The sequence below is a fragment of the Rhinolophus sinicus genome, linkage group LG12 (genome assembly GCF_036562045.2).
Source record: "Rhinolophus sinicus isolate RSC01 linkage group LG12, ASM3656204v1, whole genome shotgun sequence".
In the NCBI taxonomy this organism is placed as follows: domain Eukaryota; kingdom Metazoa; phylum Chordata; class Mammalia; order Chiroptera; family Rhinolophidae; genus Rhinolophus; species Rhinolophus sinicus.
The window spans coordinates 45,952,251-45,973,336 of NC_133761.1; the positions used below are offsets into that span (position 1 = coordinate 45,952,251).

At 40.1% G+C, this 21,086-nt stretch overlaps 1 protein-coding gene across 1 annotated transcript; it reads right to left on the minus strand.

Moving 5' to 3' along the window:
* Positions 1-60: 60 nt before the first annotated feature.
* Positions 61-20,164, minus strand: TOMM20 (translocase of outer mitochondrial membrane 20). The gene is made up of 5 exons (XM_074316324.1): positions 19,911-20,164; positions 17,380-17,440; positions 15,313-15,394; positions 4,610-4,752; positions 61-2,780 (listed from the first exon to the last, which is right to left on the minus strand). The coding sequence occupies exons 1-5, from the start codon at positions 20,162-20,164 to the stop codon at positions 2,736-2,738; spliced, it is 585 nt and encodes a 194-aa protein (XP_074172425.1). The 3' UTR covers positions 61-2,735.
* Positions 20,165-21,086: the final 922 nt, after the last annotated feature.

Consider the following 21,086-nt stretch of genomic DNA (forward strand, 5'->3'; position numbering starts at 1 on the left):
ACCACTATGAGCCACCAAATTCAGCAGAACTCACTTCTGCAAATATACACCAAGCCGAAATTTTCTCCAAGCCCTTTAATACTCACTTAAATAGTTGAGGCACAAGCAATAAAACTGCAATTTTTGTTACAAGAAAAGTTTTGTGTGATATCTGCATTATATACCAATGATCTCAAAATCTCTACTGCAGTAACATTTCATTAACACACTGGTCCAAAGGTTGATTGAACAGGGTCAGGAAGGCAGGCAGGTGGATGGTAAAAACATGACACTTACTGAGGGGTAAAAGGATTCAAACATTTACTGACTGCCTAGCTCTGCACACTGGACTAGGTTTTACATGTTAAATGTGGACAGAATTATCTGTTAAGAGAATAGCACTGCTACCACCAGGCAAACCTGTTTTAAAGGCTCTTTCACTTTAAGTACAAATTGTGGAACCCAACAATAGATCTTTGCCCAAAGAAGCATGCCAGTGTGCACTCACTTCCATTTCCAAAGACTACACAAGTGTGCAATGTAAGCACATGGGAACATTCAAACTGTTTACCACTCTCCTTATATCTTGGGCTGAGCTCCGTTTGGCCAGCGTCACTGACTGTCTGATTCCACCACCTAATGGGTAACATTTTAGCTGGAAACCGTGTTCAGCCATTATGTGTAGTGGAGAAAAAGAAATTTTTTTTTTTTAACCTAACAACTAGCTTTCAAAAATGGTACCTCCTTTTAAAGCACCAAAGCCATCCTTTAAATAAGAAAACGTACTTGGCTTAATCAGCTCTAAAGTGAAGATACCACTGCCTTTTCAACAAGCATTACATCAAATCTGCTTATTTTTCAGAAAAGCCAAGTGATACCCAATGCTGACTGCATTCCAGCTCTCCAGGGTACAGTCTTCACACCCTCCAAATCGGAGTGAAGGGTGAGGACCCCTTCAAATAGTCCTGGTTTTCTGGGCGCCTTCTTCTCTTGTTCTTTCCCCACCTGTATCCCCCCAGACCCTGACCTATGGTTCATTCTTCTCTTCCCTCGGGCGGCCCCTTGTGATCACCCCCTTTGCTGGGCCACTACAGCACAGAGGACTGTTCCAATCACTGACCAATCACCACACTGCTTTGGATTTGGGATCCTGTCAGTAAAACTGACTTACCAGCATGTTTGTACTGGACACCCACCCCCCACCCCAAAGCATGCTGCGTGTAACCACAAAAAGCACAGTTTAAAAGCTCAGAAAGGTACAGTCATTATCTGTGTGAGTCATCTAGTTCTAATTTTAAAGATGAGAACACTGGAGGTAAATTCAGCAATGCAACATGACTGGTTCAACGCTGAGCGGCTCTCTAGGGGCAGAAACTAGAACCAGATTCCAGGCACAAAACACCAGGGTATGGTAAAGAAACGTTTGTAAGTAAAACTAAAAAGACTAGTACACACAGGAGAAGTCTTTGTCTACATATTTTAGACAGAATAAAGGCAACCTGTATGAGAACTGCTGTGTAGTTCAACAGATGCCACTAAGTACCAAAGATCCTTATTCTCGGGTCTGATATGGAATCTGTGACTGCAGATAATGTTACCGTTTTGAGAGTAAGATGCCCCATTACCTACCTCCATTCTTTGCAAGTCTTCAGCCACAGGCTATACCTTATTCATCACAAGATAAATGAATCAGACTGAAAGATTAAGGAGGTACACTGAAGATAAAAGCAAAGAAACATTTTTACAAGCATTTCATCCCATTACCTTAAAGGTTAAGTTTCAGATTAATTTACAATAGTTACAGAATCATGATTTCAGTGAAAATCAACAGTTATAGCTTTAAAAAAGAGATCAATTCAGCAATAATAAGCCAGGCAAGCATGCAAAATTCAGAAAAGGAAAAAAAAAATTCAAGGCTTGGTTCCCAAATAAATATCCCCCCGCCCAGGAGGTTAGATTTGATGATGCTGAACAGAACCAAATGAATCCGAAGCTGAACAGGACACCCTCTGAACCAGCAGACCAACTCAACTCCCTCATCTCATAAAAGAGGAAAGTGGGCACAGGCATTAACTGTCCAGGCTCCGCCCCTACATTAGGGTTAAACATGGGTCTAGTTCTCGGTGCCTTGTGCAACTACATATTATCTAAAATACCAGGAGGTACATATCCAGAACACATTAGGCCACCAATTTAAACAAAATGTTTCAAGACTAATACACAGCATGGGGGTGAAGTTAATTAATACAGCACAGCAGCACGTCTCATATTTAAGAAATTAAATGCAAAGAAAGGATCTCAAAGATACTCAGTTTTGATAAACACAATCATGTTTTCATCCAATTTTCTGGTGTGTAGCAAAATGTCCTAGCTTAAAAACCATCCATTCTGCAGCTTTCCCCTACACTTCTTTTGCCTTACAAAACTGAGCAGTGGGTATTTTTGATGTAAGTAATATGATATTATATGTACATTTTAATTCCACATTTTAGAAATAAACAAAATCCATGGTATTTCGGTAACTCATAGTGTATTTATAAAATGAAAAGCTCTCTATCAAAATACGCTCTTCACTGGGAAAAAATAAATAAAACAGACAAATGGATCTACACAAAGTAAAAATCAACTTCGGTAGATTTCAGTGTAGGACAGTCCATGGCAAGCATATTTGCCCTTATTCCCCCAGAGCTGTTCATCTTCCGAGTTAAGATTTTAAAAATATTTTTAATTGAGATTATTATGTTGACATTTGTTTCTCATTCCACATCATCTTCAGCCAAGCTCTGAGCACTTACAATTCTCTGAAAGAGGAAAAAAATTGTTTTAATTTTTAAAAAGTATAAGCATTTAATCAGGATTCTAAGTTCAACCTAAAATGCTCTTTGCATTCAAAGAATCAAATCTTGCTAAAGTTTACCCATTCTGAGATTTATCTCAATATTAAACACTATACATTATCTAAGAAAATATACATGACCATCAGTCTCATTTCAAAACTCAAATTAATAAAGGAGGCAGAACATTAAAGTGTGCTACATGTTAGCCAATTACATAACTGAAACCAAAAAGAATTTAAGATCTCTTCTTATTCCCACGTAAACTAAAAATACTGATTAGTGCTAAGAATACTGATCAATCTGTGCTTCAAACACTTCCCTTTTTGGCCTGGAAACGCTCCAAGTCATTATATGACAAAGGAATACAGTATTATTAGCATTTTGAAAACATTTCCAGATAAGACAAGTTAACTGAGTAAAAAAAAGTCATCTTTAATAGAGAGGAATTGAGCCTTCGTCCTGAACTCATCCATAAATGTCAAAAGACATCACCGTCAGGTCAATTTTCTAAAAGTACTATATACTACCGTGTTTCCCCCAAAACAAAATCTAGCTGGACAATCAGCAATAATGCGTCTCTTGGAGCAAAAATTAATATAAGAAACGGTATTGTATCATACATCATATCATATCATATATCATACCTGGTCTTATATTACAGTAAAATAAGACCGGTCTTATATTAATTTTTGCTCCAAAAGATGCATTAGAGCTGATTGTCCAGCTAGGCCTTATTTTTGGGAAAACACTGTATGCGCCACTTTTCAAAGTGCAAATAATATTAAACAGAGGATTCCGATAGACTGGGAACCACAGTAGTGGAAATAAAAAGGACTGAGACCAAATCCTTGGTTTTTCCATCCTCTTTCCTAAATCTTGAGGAACTTTCTTTTCTTTAGACCCTTTCTTTTTAAAAACAAACTTTTATTTAAGTGTTTTTCCAGGACCCATCAGATCCAAGTGGTTGTTTCAATCTAGTTGTGGAGGACGCAGCTCACAGTGGCCCATGTGGGGATTGAACCGGCAATCTTGTTGTTAAGACCACCATGCTCTAAACAACTGAGCTAACTGGCTGCCCCTCTTTAGTCCCTTTCCAATCTAGTGGAGTAAAGATCAGTTTGAAGATTAACCAGTCATTTTACTAATTTTTAATCACACCAAATGTGGAAATTAACACATGTAACAGACATTCTAGTCCAAAAAGTAGATTCATTTGGGCTCCTTGGGAAAGATGAAAAATGAACAGAATGCATTTTAATTAACTCCTTAAGTTATGATCACCTTGTATACAAATGGTGTTTTGCACTATTCAATAGGGATTTGGGGATGCAGTCAAGTAACTCCAAACTCAAAGCCCACCCTGGCAGGAGAGGTACTGGGGCTTTTATTTAGAAAAGTGAGGTCAGAGGGAGGCCAGGTCCTTTATGACCTAATTCCCAGGGCACAGAACTGAATGCATGGCCTTACAAACAAGCAGGCAGAAAGCTATTATAGTTTCACAAAGTAGCTGAGTGGCCTGAATTGGGCTTTGAATATTACAACCTGAGATTTAACTCTAATAGACACATGAACAGATCCACCTCTAGGGCACAATTGCTCGATCTTACGCCTAGTCATTTGGCTGTTTTTCTATTAGAGAATAAAATTTCAAGCACTGTTATACTGAATACTATTTTCATTTTATGGATGAGTTTCATGATTCCACCAGGTTCACTAGGCTCATTTTTAAATTCTATATCCCTAAACATTTTAGATTTTACTCACTTTTATTTCATAACATTTCAAATCCTTACCTGACTAATTGTTGGAAGCTTAGTCAGAAGCATCTGGAACACTGGTGGTGGAAGAGTTTGCTGTAACACCTGCAGTAACTGCTGTGGCTGTCCACACACAGCAATTGCATTTGTCAGATGGTCTACACCCTTCTCATATTCACCTGGAAGATTTACATAAAAATAACACATAACCTTAAAACCCTTTGCCTTTGATAAGAATTCAACCTAAAGTCTTCATTGTATCTATGTGATACTGACCAAAAATACCATGCAAGTAAAAACTTGGAAACAACCTATGGTACGTTTATATAACTGAATTATTATGGAGCCATTAACCAGGATGAGTCAGATTCTATGTACTGATACGAAGTGTCTCCAACACATACAAAAGGGGGGAAATTAAGGTGCAGAAACATCCAAGTATGTTACTATTTATATACTCAAGAGTATTTTGGGAGGAGTACAAAAGAAGTTGCTAACAATGAAATAGTACCTTTCTATGTAAGGAGAGAGAACTGAAAGACTGGGTGGGGAGTGAGGTAGAAAGGAGACCCAATTTCACTTTAACCCCCTGTACTATCTGTTACCACACAAAGTCAAGAAAAAAAAATTAAGTGATACTAACAGGCAAAATGGTCATGCTAATGGAAGTGGCAGGAAGAAACATGTAACAAAACAGTGGTTACCCCTGAGTGATTTATTCTTTTTATGTACCTACAAATTTCCTATAATACACTACTTTTGAAAGAAAAAAATACATAAGGTTTATAGTTTTTGAAGGTTTGCTTAACTGAATTAAGTACCTGCCAGGTGGTCCTCATTCTCAGTTAATTCCATTTAAAATCAAACTCCAAAAATTGTCCCAAATTCTCAGAGCAAATGAGCTCTGCACTGGTTCAATATGGTTTCAAATTAAGTATTCTTCTGTACAGGACTTTTCTATGCAGGAAATCCTTTTAACGTACCATATTGAAAACCTCTATTGGAAACAATTTTTTTTTTTTTTTATGTCAAGTTAAATGTTTAGTCTGTGTGGATAACATAGCTGTCCTTGGCCAGCGGCCTTGGAAACAATTTTTCAATCAAGACTATTTTTTAGAGCAGTTTAAGATTCACAACAAAATTAAGGGAAAGTACAGAGATTTCCCATGTACCCCCTGCCCCCACAATCAACGTCCCTCACCAGAGTGGTACATTTGTTACAATCAATGAACCTACACTGACACGTCATTATTGCTCTTGGTGCTGTACATTCTACAGGTTTGGACAAATATGTAATGACATGTATCCACCATGACAGTATTAGAGTATTTTCACTACTTTAATTAACTACTAACATTTACCAGGTTGCAGGGGCACTTTTCTTGGTGGATTTTATGAATAGGTTCATATCATTTTCACAACAATTGTTTTGTTTTTTAATTGGGGAAGTGTTTTTCCAGGACCCATCAGCTCCAAGTTAGTCATTGTTTTCAATCTAGTTGTGGAAGGCACAGCTCACTGGCCCATGTGGGAATCGAACCAGCGACCTTGATGTTATGAGCACCGTGCTTGAAACAACTGAACCAACTGCCACCACTTCACAACAATCTTTAGTTAGTTAGGTAGTATCCTCATATCATAAGTGAAGAAATGGAGGCTTAGAGAAATTAAGAAATTTGCTTCAAGTTATTAAGCCAGGGCCTCTTAACTTCAGAACCTCGGCTTATATTACTCAACATCCTCTCTAACTTTTTCTTTCTGGGAAGATGTACTATAAAGCAAATTAAGGACACTACCAAAACTGTTGTACTCTGAGCCTTTATGAAAGTAACCTGTGACTACAAAAAATGTCTTCAGATTGTCCCTAACTCATTTACTTTTTCCCTTACAGACTGGTGCAGTTGTCACATCCTACTACCCCGTCAGGCTTCAGGGCACTAAGTGCGTCTTGGGGAATGCCTCCATCAGACCCCACATGCTTGACTCTGCCAGCTGATGACAAGCATGGGTACTGTCACTGCTGCTCCTGGTGTTCTTTCCAGGATCTTGAATCCGACACGATACTGTGTTTCTTGTTTCACCAACTGGCTGCTGTGGGAAGATCAGGAAACCTCTTGGGTAAAGTTTGAAACTGTGAGGACACGGTGTCTGATGGTACCTGTGTAGGGGTAAAGATTTCCAAGACTTTCTTAACCTCTCTGAATCTCCACTACCCCTTTGGGAGACTACAAATGTCCCATCTAAACACTGGTCGAGGATACCGCCCCCCCCACACCCCCGTTGTGTTGGCCATTGTCATCTGGGTATGGCAGCCACCACCTTGACCTGCTCAGCTAATTCCTTTCCTGGGGATTGAAATTACGTCACAATGATGCCCATCACAAGAGATCAACCCAGAGTTGTGCACTGATCCAGTTGATGGTTGGTGATCAAGTGACTGGCTGACATAGTCAGTTCCTGCTTGTGAAGAGACACCATTAAGGCCTTAAGTCCCTTCCAAAGCTGATCAGCACTGGCAATGGCAATTATCTTCCACAGATCCGGCAACAATGACGAACAACTCCGTGTTTCCAGGATACATTTGGGAATTGACACAGCTTCAATCACATAAACTTGTCATCTTGAGCTCCCTTCATCTATGAAGTGGATGTTGCTACTTTTGCTGACTGGACAGCGGGATCATAGATGTACCTCTTTTGTTAATACAGTAGTCCCCCCTTATCTGCAGTTTCATTTTCTGTGGTTTCAGTTACTTGCGGTACTGTCATAAAGGCTCAGAGTACAATACAGAAAATTCCAGAAATTAACAATTCGTAAGTTTTAAATTCCAAGCCGTTCTTAGTGTGATGAACCCTGCTCCATCCTGCCTGGGACGTGACTGATCCCTGTGTCCAGCGTCTCCACACTATACGCACTAACCTGCCTGTTAGTCACTTAGTAGCCACCTTGGTTGTCTATTGTGATAGCAATGCTTGTGTTCAAGCAGCCCTTATTTCACTTAGTAATGCCCAAAGTGCAAGAGCAGCGGTGCTGGCAATTTGAATCTGCCAAAGAGAACCGTGAAGTGATATATGTACAGGAAAAAAAGTAGCATGTTCAGGGTTGGACATAATCCGCAGTTTCAGGCACCGACTGGGGGTCTTGGAATGTATCCCCCTTAGAAAAGGGGGAACAATGGTACCAACAGCATCGAAAGCATCACATAATCCATGTTTTATTGGAAGATCAAATCCAGCATTACAGGACTAAAGCAGCACTACCTCACTGCTGAGCAGGCCTCTCTGTTAGGGGCCTGAAATGTTTCTCTGGTAACTACCTCATGTTCTACACTTAGAGATGTTTTGAATGGTTCTCCTTTTCTCTTATTTTTAACCTTCTGTAGTTTATTAGCAACTTGAATACAGGGAACTGGGCCGTTTGTAACTCTTTAGGTGAAATTTAGCAAATTCTAATTATGTCAAGAAATTATCTGTTGGGTTTATGGCTTGGTGAACACAGGTACTAGGAGGCTGGCAGGCCTAGAGAGGGCAGAGGAGCTCCTCTTTGCCCCCACCCTCCACATCTTGCCCTGTGCACCTCTTCCATCAGGGTACTCCTAAAGTGTACCCTTTATAATAAACCATAAAGTTTTCTGACTTCTGAATAAGAACATGACCAAATAAGGACGTGATTATTAACATATGAAGACGAACTGACTCAGGAAATTTGACATTGAGGTCTTCAAACTGAACAAGGCAGAACTCTACAAGGAGCATTAAAAACCTGAAATAAAAGACTCTGGTCTTCTGTATGGGCTTCCGTCAAGGGACTCAACAATGGCTCTACTGACGGAAATTAAGATGCCACTTGGCACTGAATACTCATGTCAGCCACTGAATTTACAGGCAATGAAGGGGATCATATGGTTGCTTGGGGATATTAATCCTGATTATTAAGCTACTGAAGTGGCATGTGCAGAACACACACATCTCAGGGCATCCTGAGACACATCCCAGTACCTCAAAACACACTGGAAACAGTTTCTAAATAACCACAGCAAACCAGTGCAGGTGAACTTGATCTCATTCACACATGCTGAGATGAGAGTTTGCTCCGTTAATGGAATATATGCACGGACGAAGGAGACCTTGTCAAGCAACGAAGTTCACTGTCCAAATTGCTTATGCTTTCACTTGGCTTACTCTGATGTTGACCTTTTCCCTAATTCTACCTCTGGCTGGGTTGGTAGTTTCCACCAGAAAAAAGGCAGCTTTGGCAGCTGAGTTGCTAAGTAACTCTCTGGCTGTGTTGGGTTGAAGTGTGGAATGTGAACTTGGAAAAAAAGACCAATTCTTCCCTGTCCCTCCTTGACCTTCCCCCACCACTGTGGGTAACTAACTGTCCTTCTCAATCTGGATCTAACAGCTCAAATCAGACAGAGATGGCCATCGTGCTAGATCTCTAAGATAATCCAAATATAATTAGGAGTAGACCCCATTCTAATATCTTAATATTAATAAATTAGTTAAAAACAATTTTGGGGTATTAGAAGAAAATTTTGACAGTATACATAGACATTATGAGCACGAAGAACAAAATTTACTTGAAAAATTTTCTGAATAAATGAATTAGTTCTCATATTTGTCAATCTGATCATTTTAAAATTTCACATTAGGAATTTTTTTTTTTAACATATTGCACAACAACTACTTAAAAGTAACCTCATTTGTAAAGATTACTTATCTTCTCGATACCATGTATCAAATAAACTTAAAACTCTCAAAATATATTATGGACAATGATAATCTACAACAAACATTCACTTCTAGACCCTGTCCTAAATAACATAATTCTCACATTAAATGCCTAAAAGCTTGTCTTGAAATACAGCCACATGCTGCTTAGTGACAGGGATCCATTCTAAGAAATACATTGTTGGGCAATTTCATCGTTATGTGAACGTCAGAGTGCACTGACCAAACCTGGATGGGACCGCCTACCACCATCTTGGCCGTATGGTACAGCCTATTGCTCCTAGTTACTGTACTGAATGCTGCAGGCAACTGTAACACAATGGTAAGTATTCGTGCATCTAAACAGATCTAAAGGCACTGTAGTTTTATACAAGTGACAGCCCAGATTTTGTAGGGGAGAAAAAAGTTTAACAACCTGTATATGTCCTGCATACATAAGACACCCAGGGAAACTGAAGAATATCACCAACAGGGCTGAAGCCACCACCTTATATGAAATCCCCTCTTCAGCAGAAGACAAATGATAATGTTGGAGGTGGGGGAGTCAGTCATGGGAGTTGTCCTTCAGCACTGATGAGTTTCTAGAGCTAAGCTCATCCCCCTTTGCCCAGTACAGGGAAGGAGACTCCCTTACAAATGTGTGGGGAGCCATGGTTGCAGTTAACTTTAAAGCCTTAATGGCTCAGTTTATACTTAACCTGTTTCCTCCCACTGAGGCAATTGTCTCTGTCTGCATCTGGAGAGAGCTTGCATGCTGCTCAGGAATGTGGTGGGAGTGGCCAGTTCCCAGAACAGAAGGCTGATGCCTATCAGAGCTATTGATAAGATAATTACATTTGGGAGTTTCAGTAAATTTTGTGTCTCCTGTGTTAAAGTTAAAGTTTTACTGTTAACTAGGTAATGCATTTTTGTACTTGTTAAACTGCACGTCCACAGAAGGTATAAATTCTGGGGACAGAATAAACTCAGCGTCTCCAGGAACACTGGGGTCCGCGATCGCCATCATCAAAGTGTGAGTGCCTTTTTTCATTCCCACTCCCCTTGTCAGGAACCATTCGACTCGTGGCGGCTGGCCCGCTACAAGTGGCGCCCGAACAGGGACTGAATATAGGGGTAATAGTGAGGAACACCGTGTGGCAAGGGCCCAGCTCATTGGAGCTAATCAGTGGATGCACGGTGAGCAAGGCACTGTCCCCTCGGTTGAATGAGTGTGTGAGTGAGTGATAGCTCCACGACTTTGTGTTACGGAGCTTGATTGGGTCCTAACCTGCGGTTCCGGTTCTGTCATACGGCATAACGGCGACTGGGCTTTACAACCCACCTGTCCGGGGAATTATACCGGAGCGCCTCTAGCTAAGACGGATTTAGCCCCGCAAGGGACACGGCCAGAAGGACACCTGGGTGTTTTCTTTGTTTGAAAGAAGGACCGAGTTAGGGAAAAAGGATGGGTCACGCCAGCAGCAAGGACCTGTATGTCAGAGGACTTAAGAAGTTGCTTACCGCCCGTGGCAGTCGGGTGAGCAGAGAACAGTTAGACAAGTTTTATAAAAATTGCAAAAGAAAGGTGGAAAAACAGTTACAAGATTATTATGCTGCCCATGGTCTTAAACAAAAGGGCTGCAAGTTAGAGAAAGTGAAACAAGCTAAAAACGAGAAAATTCTCCCATCTGCCGCTGCTGCCGCTTCTCCGGCAGAGAGAGAGAAGGAGGGAGGGGGCACAAAGTTGTTAGAGGGAGTTCTTAAAGTTAACAAAGAGCCGGTTGCTCAAGAATTTCCAGACGACATATGGAAAAATTTGAGCCCTAGAGACCAGAAAAAATTAGAGGATGAGGCTGCTAAATATGATAGGGACAAAAACCCTCCTTTAGTGGCTATGGCTCAAGGAGACGAGCAGCCTGCAGGCACTGCACTTTCTTTTGCAGATCAGCTAAAAAAGATTCAGGGAGAGCTGATTGAGCTTAAAGTTGCTGTGGACAGAGGAAATTGTCCTCGGAGTCCCCAGATTCCTTTTAGAGATCAATGGAATCCTCGGGGTAAAGATCCCCCCACAGTTAATCCCTCTGCACCACCTCCTGAGGAGCCCCGTAGGTGGGAACCTCCGCTGCAGTCTTTGGTTTGGGAAATGCCTGCTGAGCCTTCGCCAGGTTATGTTAAGCCAGGATCGGACTCTGTTGTACGATCCCCTCTTCAAATGGCTTGTGAAGAAGCTCACAAGCAAGGGGAGTCCACAGAGCATTTTGGAATATATCCTATCTTTGAAAGGCTCAACAGACTGGGCCTTTATTAAAATCTCAATCAAAATAAAAGCCTAGATTACAACTAAATTCTCCTCCAAGTGTAGTTGCAGGGCTGGATCCACAGCCTGAGGCTCCTGTTTTAGCACCTGTGACAATCAGACAATTATCAGGCGTAAAAGATCAAAGGTCCCCCCTATAAAAGATTTTACAAGCTGCTAGTACAGGAGCAACTTTAAAAGGGACACATTGCTTCCTTTAATTCCCCTGAAATTCTCCCATTTTTGTTATTAAGAAAAAATCTGGTAGATAGAGATTATTATAAGATTTACAAAAAGTTAATAAAACCATAAAATTAATGGGAGCTTTGCAGCCAGGCTTGCCCTGTCCTACAGCCACACCAAAAAACACATATAAAATTGTTTTGGACTTAAAAAGATTGTTTTTAAATCCTGATGACTGCCCTAGATTTGCTTTCAGTGTTCCTTCTGTTAATTTACAAAAACCTTTTAAGAGATATCATTGGCTAGTGCTACCTCAGGGAATGGCTAGTAGCCCTACATTATGTCAAAAATTTGTATCAGCTACAATAAAACCTACCCGAAGGACATTTTCAGATATTTACATCATCCACTACATGGATGACATACTTCATGCCCACTCTTGTGAACCAAAGTTGCTTGCTGCTTTTGCTCATTTACAAAAAAGGCTCCACAATTATGGGCTAGTTCTAGCCCCAGAAAAAATTCAGCAAGTGCCTCCTTACTCTTATCTGGGATATTGTTTAATGCCTCAAGCCATTGTGCCTCAAAAAATACAAATCCGGCGAGATTGTTTAAAAACATTAAATAATTTCCAAAAGCTACTGGAAGACATTAACTGGATTAAACCTCAATTGCAGTTGACAACTGGTAAATTACAACCTTTGTTTAAAATATTACGTGGAAAAGCTGATCCTGCTTCTCTCCGCAAGATAACACGGGAAGAGGCTTTGCTTGTATTTCTCCAGGTCTGGAAGAAAAACCTTTGTAAATTCCTGGTCGGTGTTAAACCATACCATGAGCGACAGCCCACAGAAGAAGACATCTATAGATACCCATCCACGCCCCTAGGGTGTGAAAAAGCTCTCACTTTCCACAGCTGCAGAAGGACTTTCCACTTCAGACCCTGTTAAATGGATAAAGACTTTGGGTAGAGGGTTTGCTGGGGATATTGCTATTCTGTTTATTGTTCTGTTTGTTTTACATAGTCCTCAGATGTGGACAAATAGCCCTCCGACAGGCTGTAAATGAAATAACTACATGTTCTGTGTTTCTCATGCTTCAAAAAAATAAAAAAGGGGGAGATGTAGTCACACAACAGCCTAGCCGACTGTCCCCCCCATGTCTTTCCTTAAGGAAAGAAGAGCCTGTAAGACTGGCTTTTTAGGACTTTGCTTATCTTTATGTTTTACACCTCATGTCTCTCTGTCTGGTCCCCAAAAGATGGTTTGCAGCCAAAGACGGGTAAGATATCTCAAGGGAGATACAACCTAAGCCAGGCAAAACCGAGTGGGGACCCCCAATGAGCTGCCTTAGAAAAATATGGGAAGAGGCCTTGCCTCCCCTTCCCCCTGCCTGGGAAAAGCCACTGCTGTCTCTGGCTTTCCTCAAAGGAGATCGGTAGCCAATGACGGGTAATGATCAGTAAGCGTTTTTACAACCTAAGACAGGAGTCGATCGCTTTGATGATCGATATCCAATGACGGGTAAGTGAAAATGTCTGTACTGACCACCTAAGCCAGACACGATCTCAAAAATATAAAATAAAAAAGGGGGAGATGTGGGGAGCCATGGTTGCAGTTAACTTTAAAGCCTTAACAGAATGGCTCAGTTTATACTTAACCTATTTCCTCCCACTGAAGCAATTGTCTCTGCCTGCATCTGTTGAGAGCTTGCATGCTGCTCAGGAATGTGGTGGGAGTGGCCAGTTCCCAGAACAGAAGGCTGATGCCTATCAGGGCTATTGATAAGATAATTACATTTGGGAGTTTCAGTAAATTTTGTGTCTCCTGTGTTAAAGTTAAAGTTTTACTGTTAACTAGGTAATGCATTTTTGTACTTGTTAAACTGCACGTCCACAGAAGGTATAAATTCTGGGGACAGAATAAACTCAGCGTCTCCAGGAACACTGGGGTCCGCGATCACCATCATCAAAGTGTGAGTGCCTTTTTTCATTCCCACTCCCCTTGTCAGGAACCGTTGGACTCGTGGCGGCTGGCCCGCTACACAAATGTAAATCTTTTACAAAGGGCAATTTCTACTTGGTTTTCAGAGTTTCTCCCATGTCTGCATTTCTTAATATTAACCAGCCTAAAATAATCCTTATGCAAAACAGACATTTTTGGGTGACAAATTGTTCCCCTACAGTTTACAGCATCACAACATCACAGCATCACAACAAACACATACTGCATTGTGCTACTAACAAGATGGTACGATGGCTACAAAGTCGCCAGACAACAGGAATTTTTCGGCTCCATGATAATCTTACGGGACCACTGTTGCCTATGAGGTCCATCTTTGAACAAAACATCATGTGATACATGACTGTAATTAGAGAACCTTATAAAGACACAACCATCCTGAAACCCGGCCCTAATGCTGAAACCAGACCCTAACAGTTTTTTTCCTTTTCTTAAAATTGTCTTTCAAGAGATAACAGCAGCCCTCCTTCACAATGCCCCAGAGACCACCGGACCAAGGATCACACTGGTCCCAGGGGTTCACCCAGGCCCAGAGAGCCAACAAATTAACTCCAACCGACCCTGAGTAGTGGCCGGAACCAAAACCCGCCTCTAGGCGGAACCTCTGTGCACAGACTGGTTGCTCACAGGCAGGAGTATTCAGAAGCTAAGAGCGCCAGGCACATGGATCTCACCAACCAGACCTTGTCAATTTGGAATTTCTTTACGTTTTCTCTCACCTTTCCCATTCCTCCCTTAGATGGCTCAGTTCCAAGACTGTCAAATCAAGACTCCCAAATTAGAATATGTACAGTTTCTCCTTACCTTTATCTTCTAAATTTACTCCAAGTTTCCTTTGGGAAGATTAATCTGAGCCTACTCTCCTTGTTTGGCTGCTTGATGAATAAAACTTTTTCTCAGCGAAAATCTATTGCCTCAGACATTGGTGTCTCTGCGCTCAATGGACAACGAACCAACTGACTTTTTCGGTAATAACAAAACGAAAAAACCCCTTATCACTATAAATTTACATCAGTGTGAAGAATTCTACCTAGGTTTCTAGTCTTTTAATGACTATTAAAGAAAAAAAACCCATCGGCCCAAAAGGGCATCAGTTATGCTAAAAGCCCATGACACCACACCTAGATTTAGTACCTGATGTAATTGCAGTTTTAACAACTCCCAGAAACCATCTTAATGAACCAGTCTGGAATTTTCTGGTCTAGAACCAATAAGGTAATCGGTCATATATGCTCTTCTCCATTCTCCCCGAGAAAGAAAAGACAATCTACATACTAAAAAGCCTTCTCCTTCTCTTCCTCCAGAGAAAAGATGTCCCAAAAATATTCCTTGCTTTGCTTTCACTAAGCGCTCCCTTGCCACATGCTGCTTCCTACAAAAACCTTCTATTTTGTACTCTCGTTGAAGTGAGTACCCTTCTAGTTGCAAGATGGCATGCTACCTAATTAATTCATCAATCACTTCACAAAGCCAATTAGATCTTCAAATTTACTTGCTTGAATTTTTTGTTTTTTACATGACTGTTACCTTGGGCTAGTAACTCTTCACCAAGCTGTATTTCTTCAAGGAAGAATTTCTGAACAGCTTCAGCATCTTTAAGGTCAGGCAACTGTTTGGAAGTAGAATATTTAATAATTGACAATAAAATTATGCCAGGAGATATAACCAATACATAGAAAAAGTCATGCCACTAAAAATAAAACAAAAATTGAAAACCTCTTGCTAAAAAAAATTTACTTTTCAACAGCACTCACAGGGATTAGTTTAGTATCTATCTACATTGAAATGAATGCAAGGAAAAAAAACACTTATTGATCAAAACTGGTATTTGAATGGTTCTTTTAGAAAGCTGTGAGCCAAACCTAAAGTAAAAAAAAAAAAGGGGGACGGGGGATACAAATATCTCTACCATAAAATACATACTTCACCATTTGCACTATTTTTTTTAATCACATTATGCATTTTTATGCAACTATAATCAATTTGTTTTTTCTATCCCAATATTATTTTGTATACATTTTACATGCACCTAAAAGATTATTTTAAAATGCCAATAGAATATACCATTGAAAAATATGTAATTGCGTAATCTTTATGTATTTATTGGGCATTTGAAGTACTTCTAATATTTTTTGCTATTATAAATATTTGTTATTACTATTACAAGCAGCTTTAAATGTTTGTATTTCTGCTTTTGTTTTATATTTTCTTACACATTACCAAACTGAATGATTATGGTAACATATAATGCCACCAGCTATTTGGCTAGTCTTTTTAAAAAATATAAACCTACTACTAAAAAGTTCCTTTTGGTTTAAAACCCTAGAGTTCTACTAATGGAGGTTTATGGTTTTTGGATTATATTATGTACACTCCTACTATCCAACATGGGTGAAAAAATTTAAATTTCTGAAAGTGAAGGCATTTTTCATTGACTATCCCAGCATACAGCCAGAATTTGATTATACCTGAATCTAAAAATACAGATACATTATCTTTTTATATATCTGTTTTCCTATATCCTTAAAAAGGCTACTGAAAACATAATGAACATATTACATTTCAGAAAGATAGTTTGGACATAACAGAACTAAGTGGTTGCCTCCCAGTTTCACTTCACTATTATCATGTCCATTCAGTGATCTGTGTTGATTATTCAACTGTTTCAAAATAACAAAATTAACATTTATTGATTTAATTTTCCTCGCCTCAACAAGCTTTAAAAAGAACCATCTACTGATCCAGCAGTCCATGTCCTGGAAATCCAGACAATGGAATAAAAAAGAAAAGCTATGTGTACAATTATTAACATTTACTTACTTAACTTACACATGTCACAGAACATTTTTTTAGCAAGCAGATAAACCTGTGTAGTCATTTAAAATAATCATGAACACAGGATCTATAAAAAGAAAAAAAATGAATAAAAAGATTTATATCACATTTACACATTACTACTAGCTAAAAATTTGTCAGGTGATAGGATTCTGGATCAGAATAATCTTACGTATTTTTTGAAATAAACAGCATGTGGTTCTTTTAAAGGAAAAAAATGTTTTATTTTGAAGCAGGTGAGGAGTGAGAAAGTTTGAACCTTTTGGTGTAAATGTCTTCTGAAGACTATCGTCATATTGACCATTAAATATTCCTTGGACAGTAATTTGTCTGCTGTTATGACCAACAAAGGGGAAATAACGGACAGGATAATCTATGACCGTACTCAGTTAACTATTCCTAAAAACAACAAACTATATTTTAAAATAGAACATCAATGTCCAGTATCAGTTTTCTCAAAATACGTATTTGAAGTAGAGTTTTAAATAATTATTTCTATAAAGCAGGGGTGTCCAAACTGCGGACCGCAGGCCAACTGTGGCTTGCGATCCATTGTTAATTGGCCCGCAGCAAATTCCAAAAATATATTTAGTTTACTTAAATAAACCAGGTGAGGCAATACGTACTTCACCTCGAGTGAGTGGCCCGGCTGTTTGTGTATTTTACCGCATGTGGCCCTTGGTGAAAACCGTTGAAAAAAGTTTGGACACCCCTGCTATAAAGTATATAATACAATCTAAACAAAAAACAGATTATTACCTTGGAAAGTCCAGCTCTCTCCTTGGCAAGCTTTTGTTTCTTTCTTCCTGCAAGAAATAAATATTTTCATTTAATCATTATTAAAATAGGAATCAAAAGAAGTCTACCTGCTGAGGCAATCATTCATTCCATTTCCAACACATTACTGACTCTTGGGCTCTCTGCTTCTCGGGTCTCTCCTTGTGATTTGTCAAGGTGACATGAATAGTCCTGGTCAAGGAGCTTTGGGCAAAGTGACATTTCTGGGCAATATCTTTTTCCTTCCTCCTGGGCACCAGGATAAGCCATTTTACAAGATGGAAAAGCTCTAACAGCTGAGTTATCACCAAGAGCAGAGCAAGTCCTCACTCCCCACCTACACAGGACCTGAAACCGGAGCATGAAGCACTGCTGTTAGGGAGTTTTATTACCGAAATATAATAGACACTGTTTATTGAATGTTGAGCACTGCCTGGCATTCTTGAATGGGAGGAGAGTACCAGCATTTGCAGAAGTTTTCTTAAAAATAAATAAATGTAGTATTTACACATTTGGCAAAAGAAAGGAGGCAATACAGCTCAGAAATGCACTGCTAAATTCTTAACTCAACTATTGCTGACTAGTTAAGGGGGGGAAACCCTCTGATTACAGTCTGTAAGTTATTTGGTTTTGTCTTGTTTTTGCTATGAAACAGCAACACTACATCTCAGGAATAAGAGATGTTTAAAATTTTCATCATCACTTAGCCCTTAAAACCAAACAACAGGATATTAAGTCTTTAAATTGCCAATTACCAGTACACCCCATGAAAGGGTGTTGGCCCAGAGGAAGCACAGGCTTGTTTCAATGCCAGCTCTTCCACTTACTGCAGCCTTGGCCAAGTTACAGGAAACTGTGCCTCACTTTCTCCACTAGTCCAAGAATAGTTATTATAAGGATGTATGTGTTAAATGTACGTACTTTTTAACAGTGCCCGGTTTGTAACGTGTCATATAAGCATTTGTTATTGATATAGTTCAGTATCAACTTCTCAACTAAGGAGCTGTGCTGTTAACTACCTAAAGTCACTAAAGACTACCAATGACAAGGAGAATAGCCATGTGGCATAGCTAAGAAATGTAAGGCTCTAACATTTACTACTTGGATAACCTTGGGCAAATAAACAAATCTCTTAACTCTCCAAAGATAAGGCATGTTTAACTTTACCACTGTGAGAAACAAAAGCAATAAAACAAGCAAATGTCCTCCACAAATCCAAGTCCCAATGCATGATTGAAGAGGCAGTGACCTGTCTGCCTATTAATTTAACTATGGTCAGGGAGCCTTCTTTTCTTATCTAACCTCACAAAATGGCTTGAACTACACCAGCGTCTCTTGCCAACCCTAGCCCCCACAATAGGTTAAAGTTGATCTTACATATGAATTTGAAAAGACTACCTATGTTTCTAACAAACTACCTTTCCCAGGTGTTCATCACTGGGCAACTAACTGTGGGGGAAAAGAACACATATATTCTACCCTCAATCTGCTTAAGGGTTTCTTTCGTTTGGCGGTCTTGAGGCAGAAAATAACGAATTACTCTATACTGCCTTTATAGGCTGTAGAAGTGAAGACATTTCCATCAAAATAAAAAGCACCTCAGAAATCACATGGCAAGTTTGTGGAATAAACAGAGAAATACAATTTGCTAAGCCAGAATTTATGTAAAACAACAAAAATGATGACACCCAGTAGAGAGAAACTTAGTTTCCACTACAGTTCTTCTGTGGGGTGGAGAGGAGTGTGTGATTGTTGCTGAAGGTGATACAGTTATTAACTTTAAAAATTGTTTAATTGCTTTAAATTTCCAGCAAAAAGATTAAATCTCTGGCTTTAGCTTCGTAAGACAATTAACTTGTTACATTAACTTATTTTCAGGTATAGTATCATATACAGGCACTTCTATGACACAGTTTGAGAATTGGGGAAACCCTCATACAACACAGCTTCACTCTAACTCGGTTTGAGAATTAGAGAAATCTCCGAACAACACGGAGCATAACAAGAGCTTTTAACAGCAAAAGATACCTCATTTGAAATTTTTCATTCGAGCATGGATGTCGTGTCAGATTTGACTGCAGAATTTTAAAATTAGAATTTTAAATTCATTTTGTTCGTGGAATACTAAGTTCAGAGGATGAAGATATCTTGTCAAAAAGAAAACGTCCTCAGTTAATGGTGCTTTGTAGTGATGACGAAGAAAACATTATTTAATACATATCAATATGTTATACTTTTGGTGAAAATTGCTTTAATAAAGATATTTCTCTTAATTATAAAAATACAGTATGTTTTTTTATTTTTGGAACCTAACCCCCTTTTTTGTACAAGGTCTTTATTTCGTATAACATGGATTCGCATAATGGCATTTTTAAGGACCCTAACAACCATGTTATACGGGGGTTACCTGTAGTATCTCTGTGATAAAGGGTCAGATGGTAACAGCCCACCATCTTCTCTCGACCGCGGGCAGGACTGTGGGCCGAGAGAGGCCGTTAGCGACGAACCCTCACAGCGGACACCGCCGCTCAGACTGACGCCCGCTGTGAGGAACCGGAAAGGCCGAGCACGCCACTTCCGGCAGTCGTCCGAGGGCCTCGAGCCGTCTGCGGAAGTGCCTGAGTAGAAGCCCCGGGCCGTCCGCAGCAATGCCTGAACGTAGGCGCCCGTGCTGCTTCTGTCTCTGCGCAGAGGCCTTAGGCGCAGTCACTGAGGCGCCTGGGGCGGTGTGCACGTGTAGTGCCCGGATGTTGCGAGTGCCACGCATTTCCTTAGAAATCAGAGCACGACGCCTCGAGGGGCGCGCGTGGCTGCCGTGCGCATACTCACGAGACTGTAGCTGACAGCCGGGCTGTATCAGAGATGGAAAGTCATTGACGGTGAATGCTTCACTGATTTTTGTATAATATAGGCAGCCTGTGACTTGTTTGAATTTAACTGAATATGCTTTTCAAGTTCAGTCACAATCCATTGTGCGAGCACCATGATTTAGTGATTAAATTTCCAAAGAATGTCACAACTATGGTATCATGAGGCGTGGAAGAAAATTAAATGGAACAATTGCTGGAAAATTATAACCGGTAAAAGACATTAAAGGGAAAAGAATAGAAAATGTGAGTTTTTAGCTACAGAAAACACTATATATGTAATTTAAATTAAAAAAGAAAACGTTGGGCAGAAAGCCGACATTAAAAACTGTAAGATGAAGACCATGAGAAGTACAGGGTAAGGTGTTTGGCCTGTCCCTGGTCCTGGGAGGGAGCCTCTTAAGCCCTTGGAAGGTCTGCGTTGTTGGTGGGCCCTGGTAGCTTATGTTCAGGGGCTGGCCAGGAGGGAAGGACCAGCCGTGTGCGTAGAGGGTTGGGACTTTGATCCAGGTGACACCAGCCTTACCTCTGAGGGGTGGAGGGGGACGAGATATTAAATTCAATCTCGTGGCCTACACAGTGAAATCCGAATAAAAAACGCTGGACACAGAAGCTTCCCGGTTTGGCAGTACTCTGTGTAGTTACACGTCAGTGTGCCCTGTGCTAGGACCATGAGGTGTCCAGACTCCATAGGGAGGGACAACAGAAGCTCCTAATTTGGGACTCACCCAGACATCTCCCTATGCATCTTTCCCTTTGGCGGGTTTTGATTTGTATCCTTTTGCTGTAATAAAAGTAACCATAACTATAGCACATTCCTGA

Excerpts from the sequence above, each read along its gene's own strand:
- TOMM20 (XM_074316324.1), bottom strand. The coding sequence starts at position 20,164 with ATGCGTGGCACTCGCAACATCCGGGCACTACACGTGCACACCGCCCCA. Across the intron at positions 4,753-15,312 it reads TGAAGAGTTACTAGCCCAAG|GTGAATATGAGAAGGGTGTA; the intron begins GTAACAGTCATG and ends TAAATCTTCCAG. Across the intron at positions 2,781-4,609 it reads AGCTTCCAACAATTAGTCAG|AGAATTGTAAGTGCTCAGAG; the intron begins GTAAGGATTTGA and ends TTCCTCTTTCAG.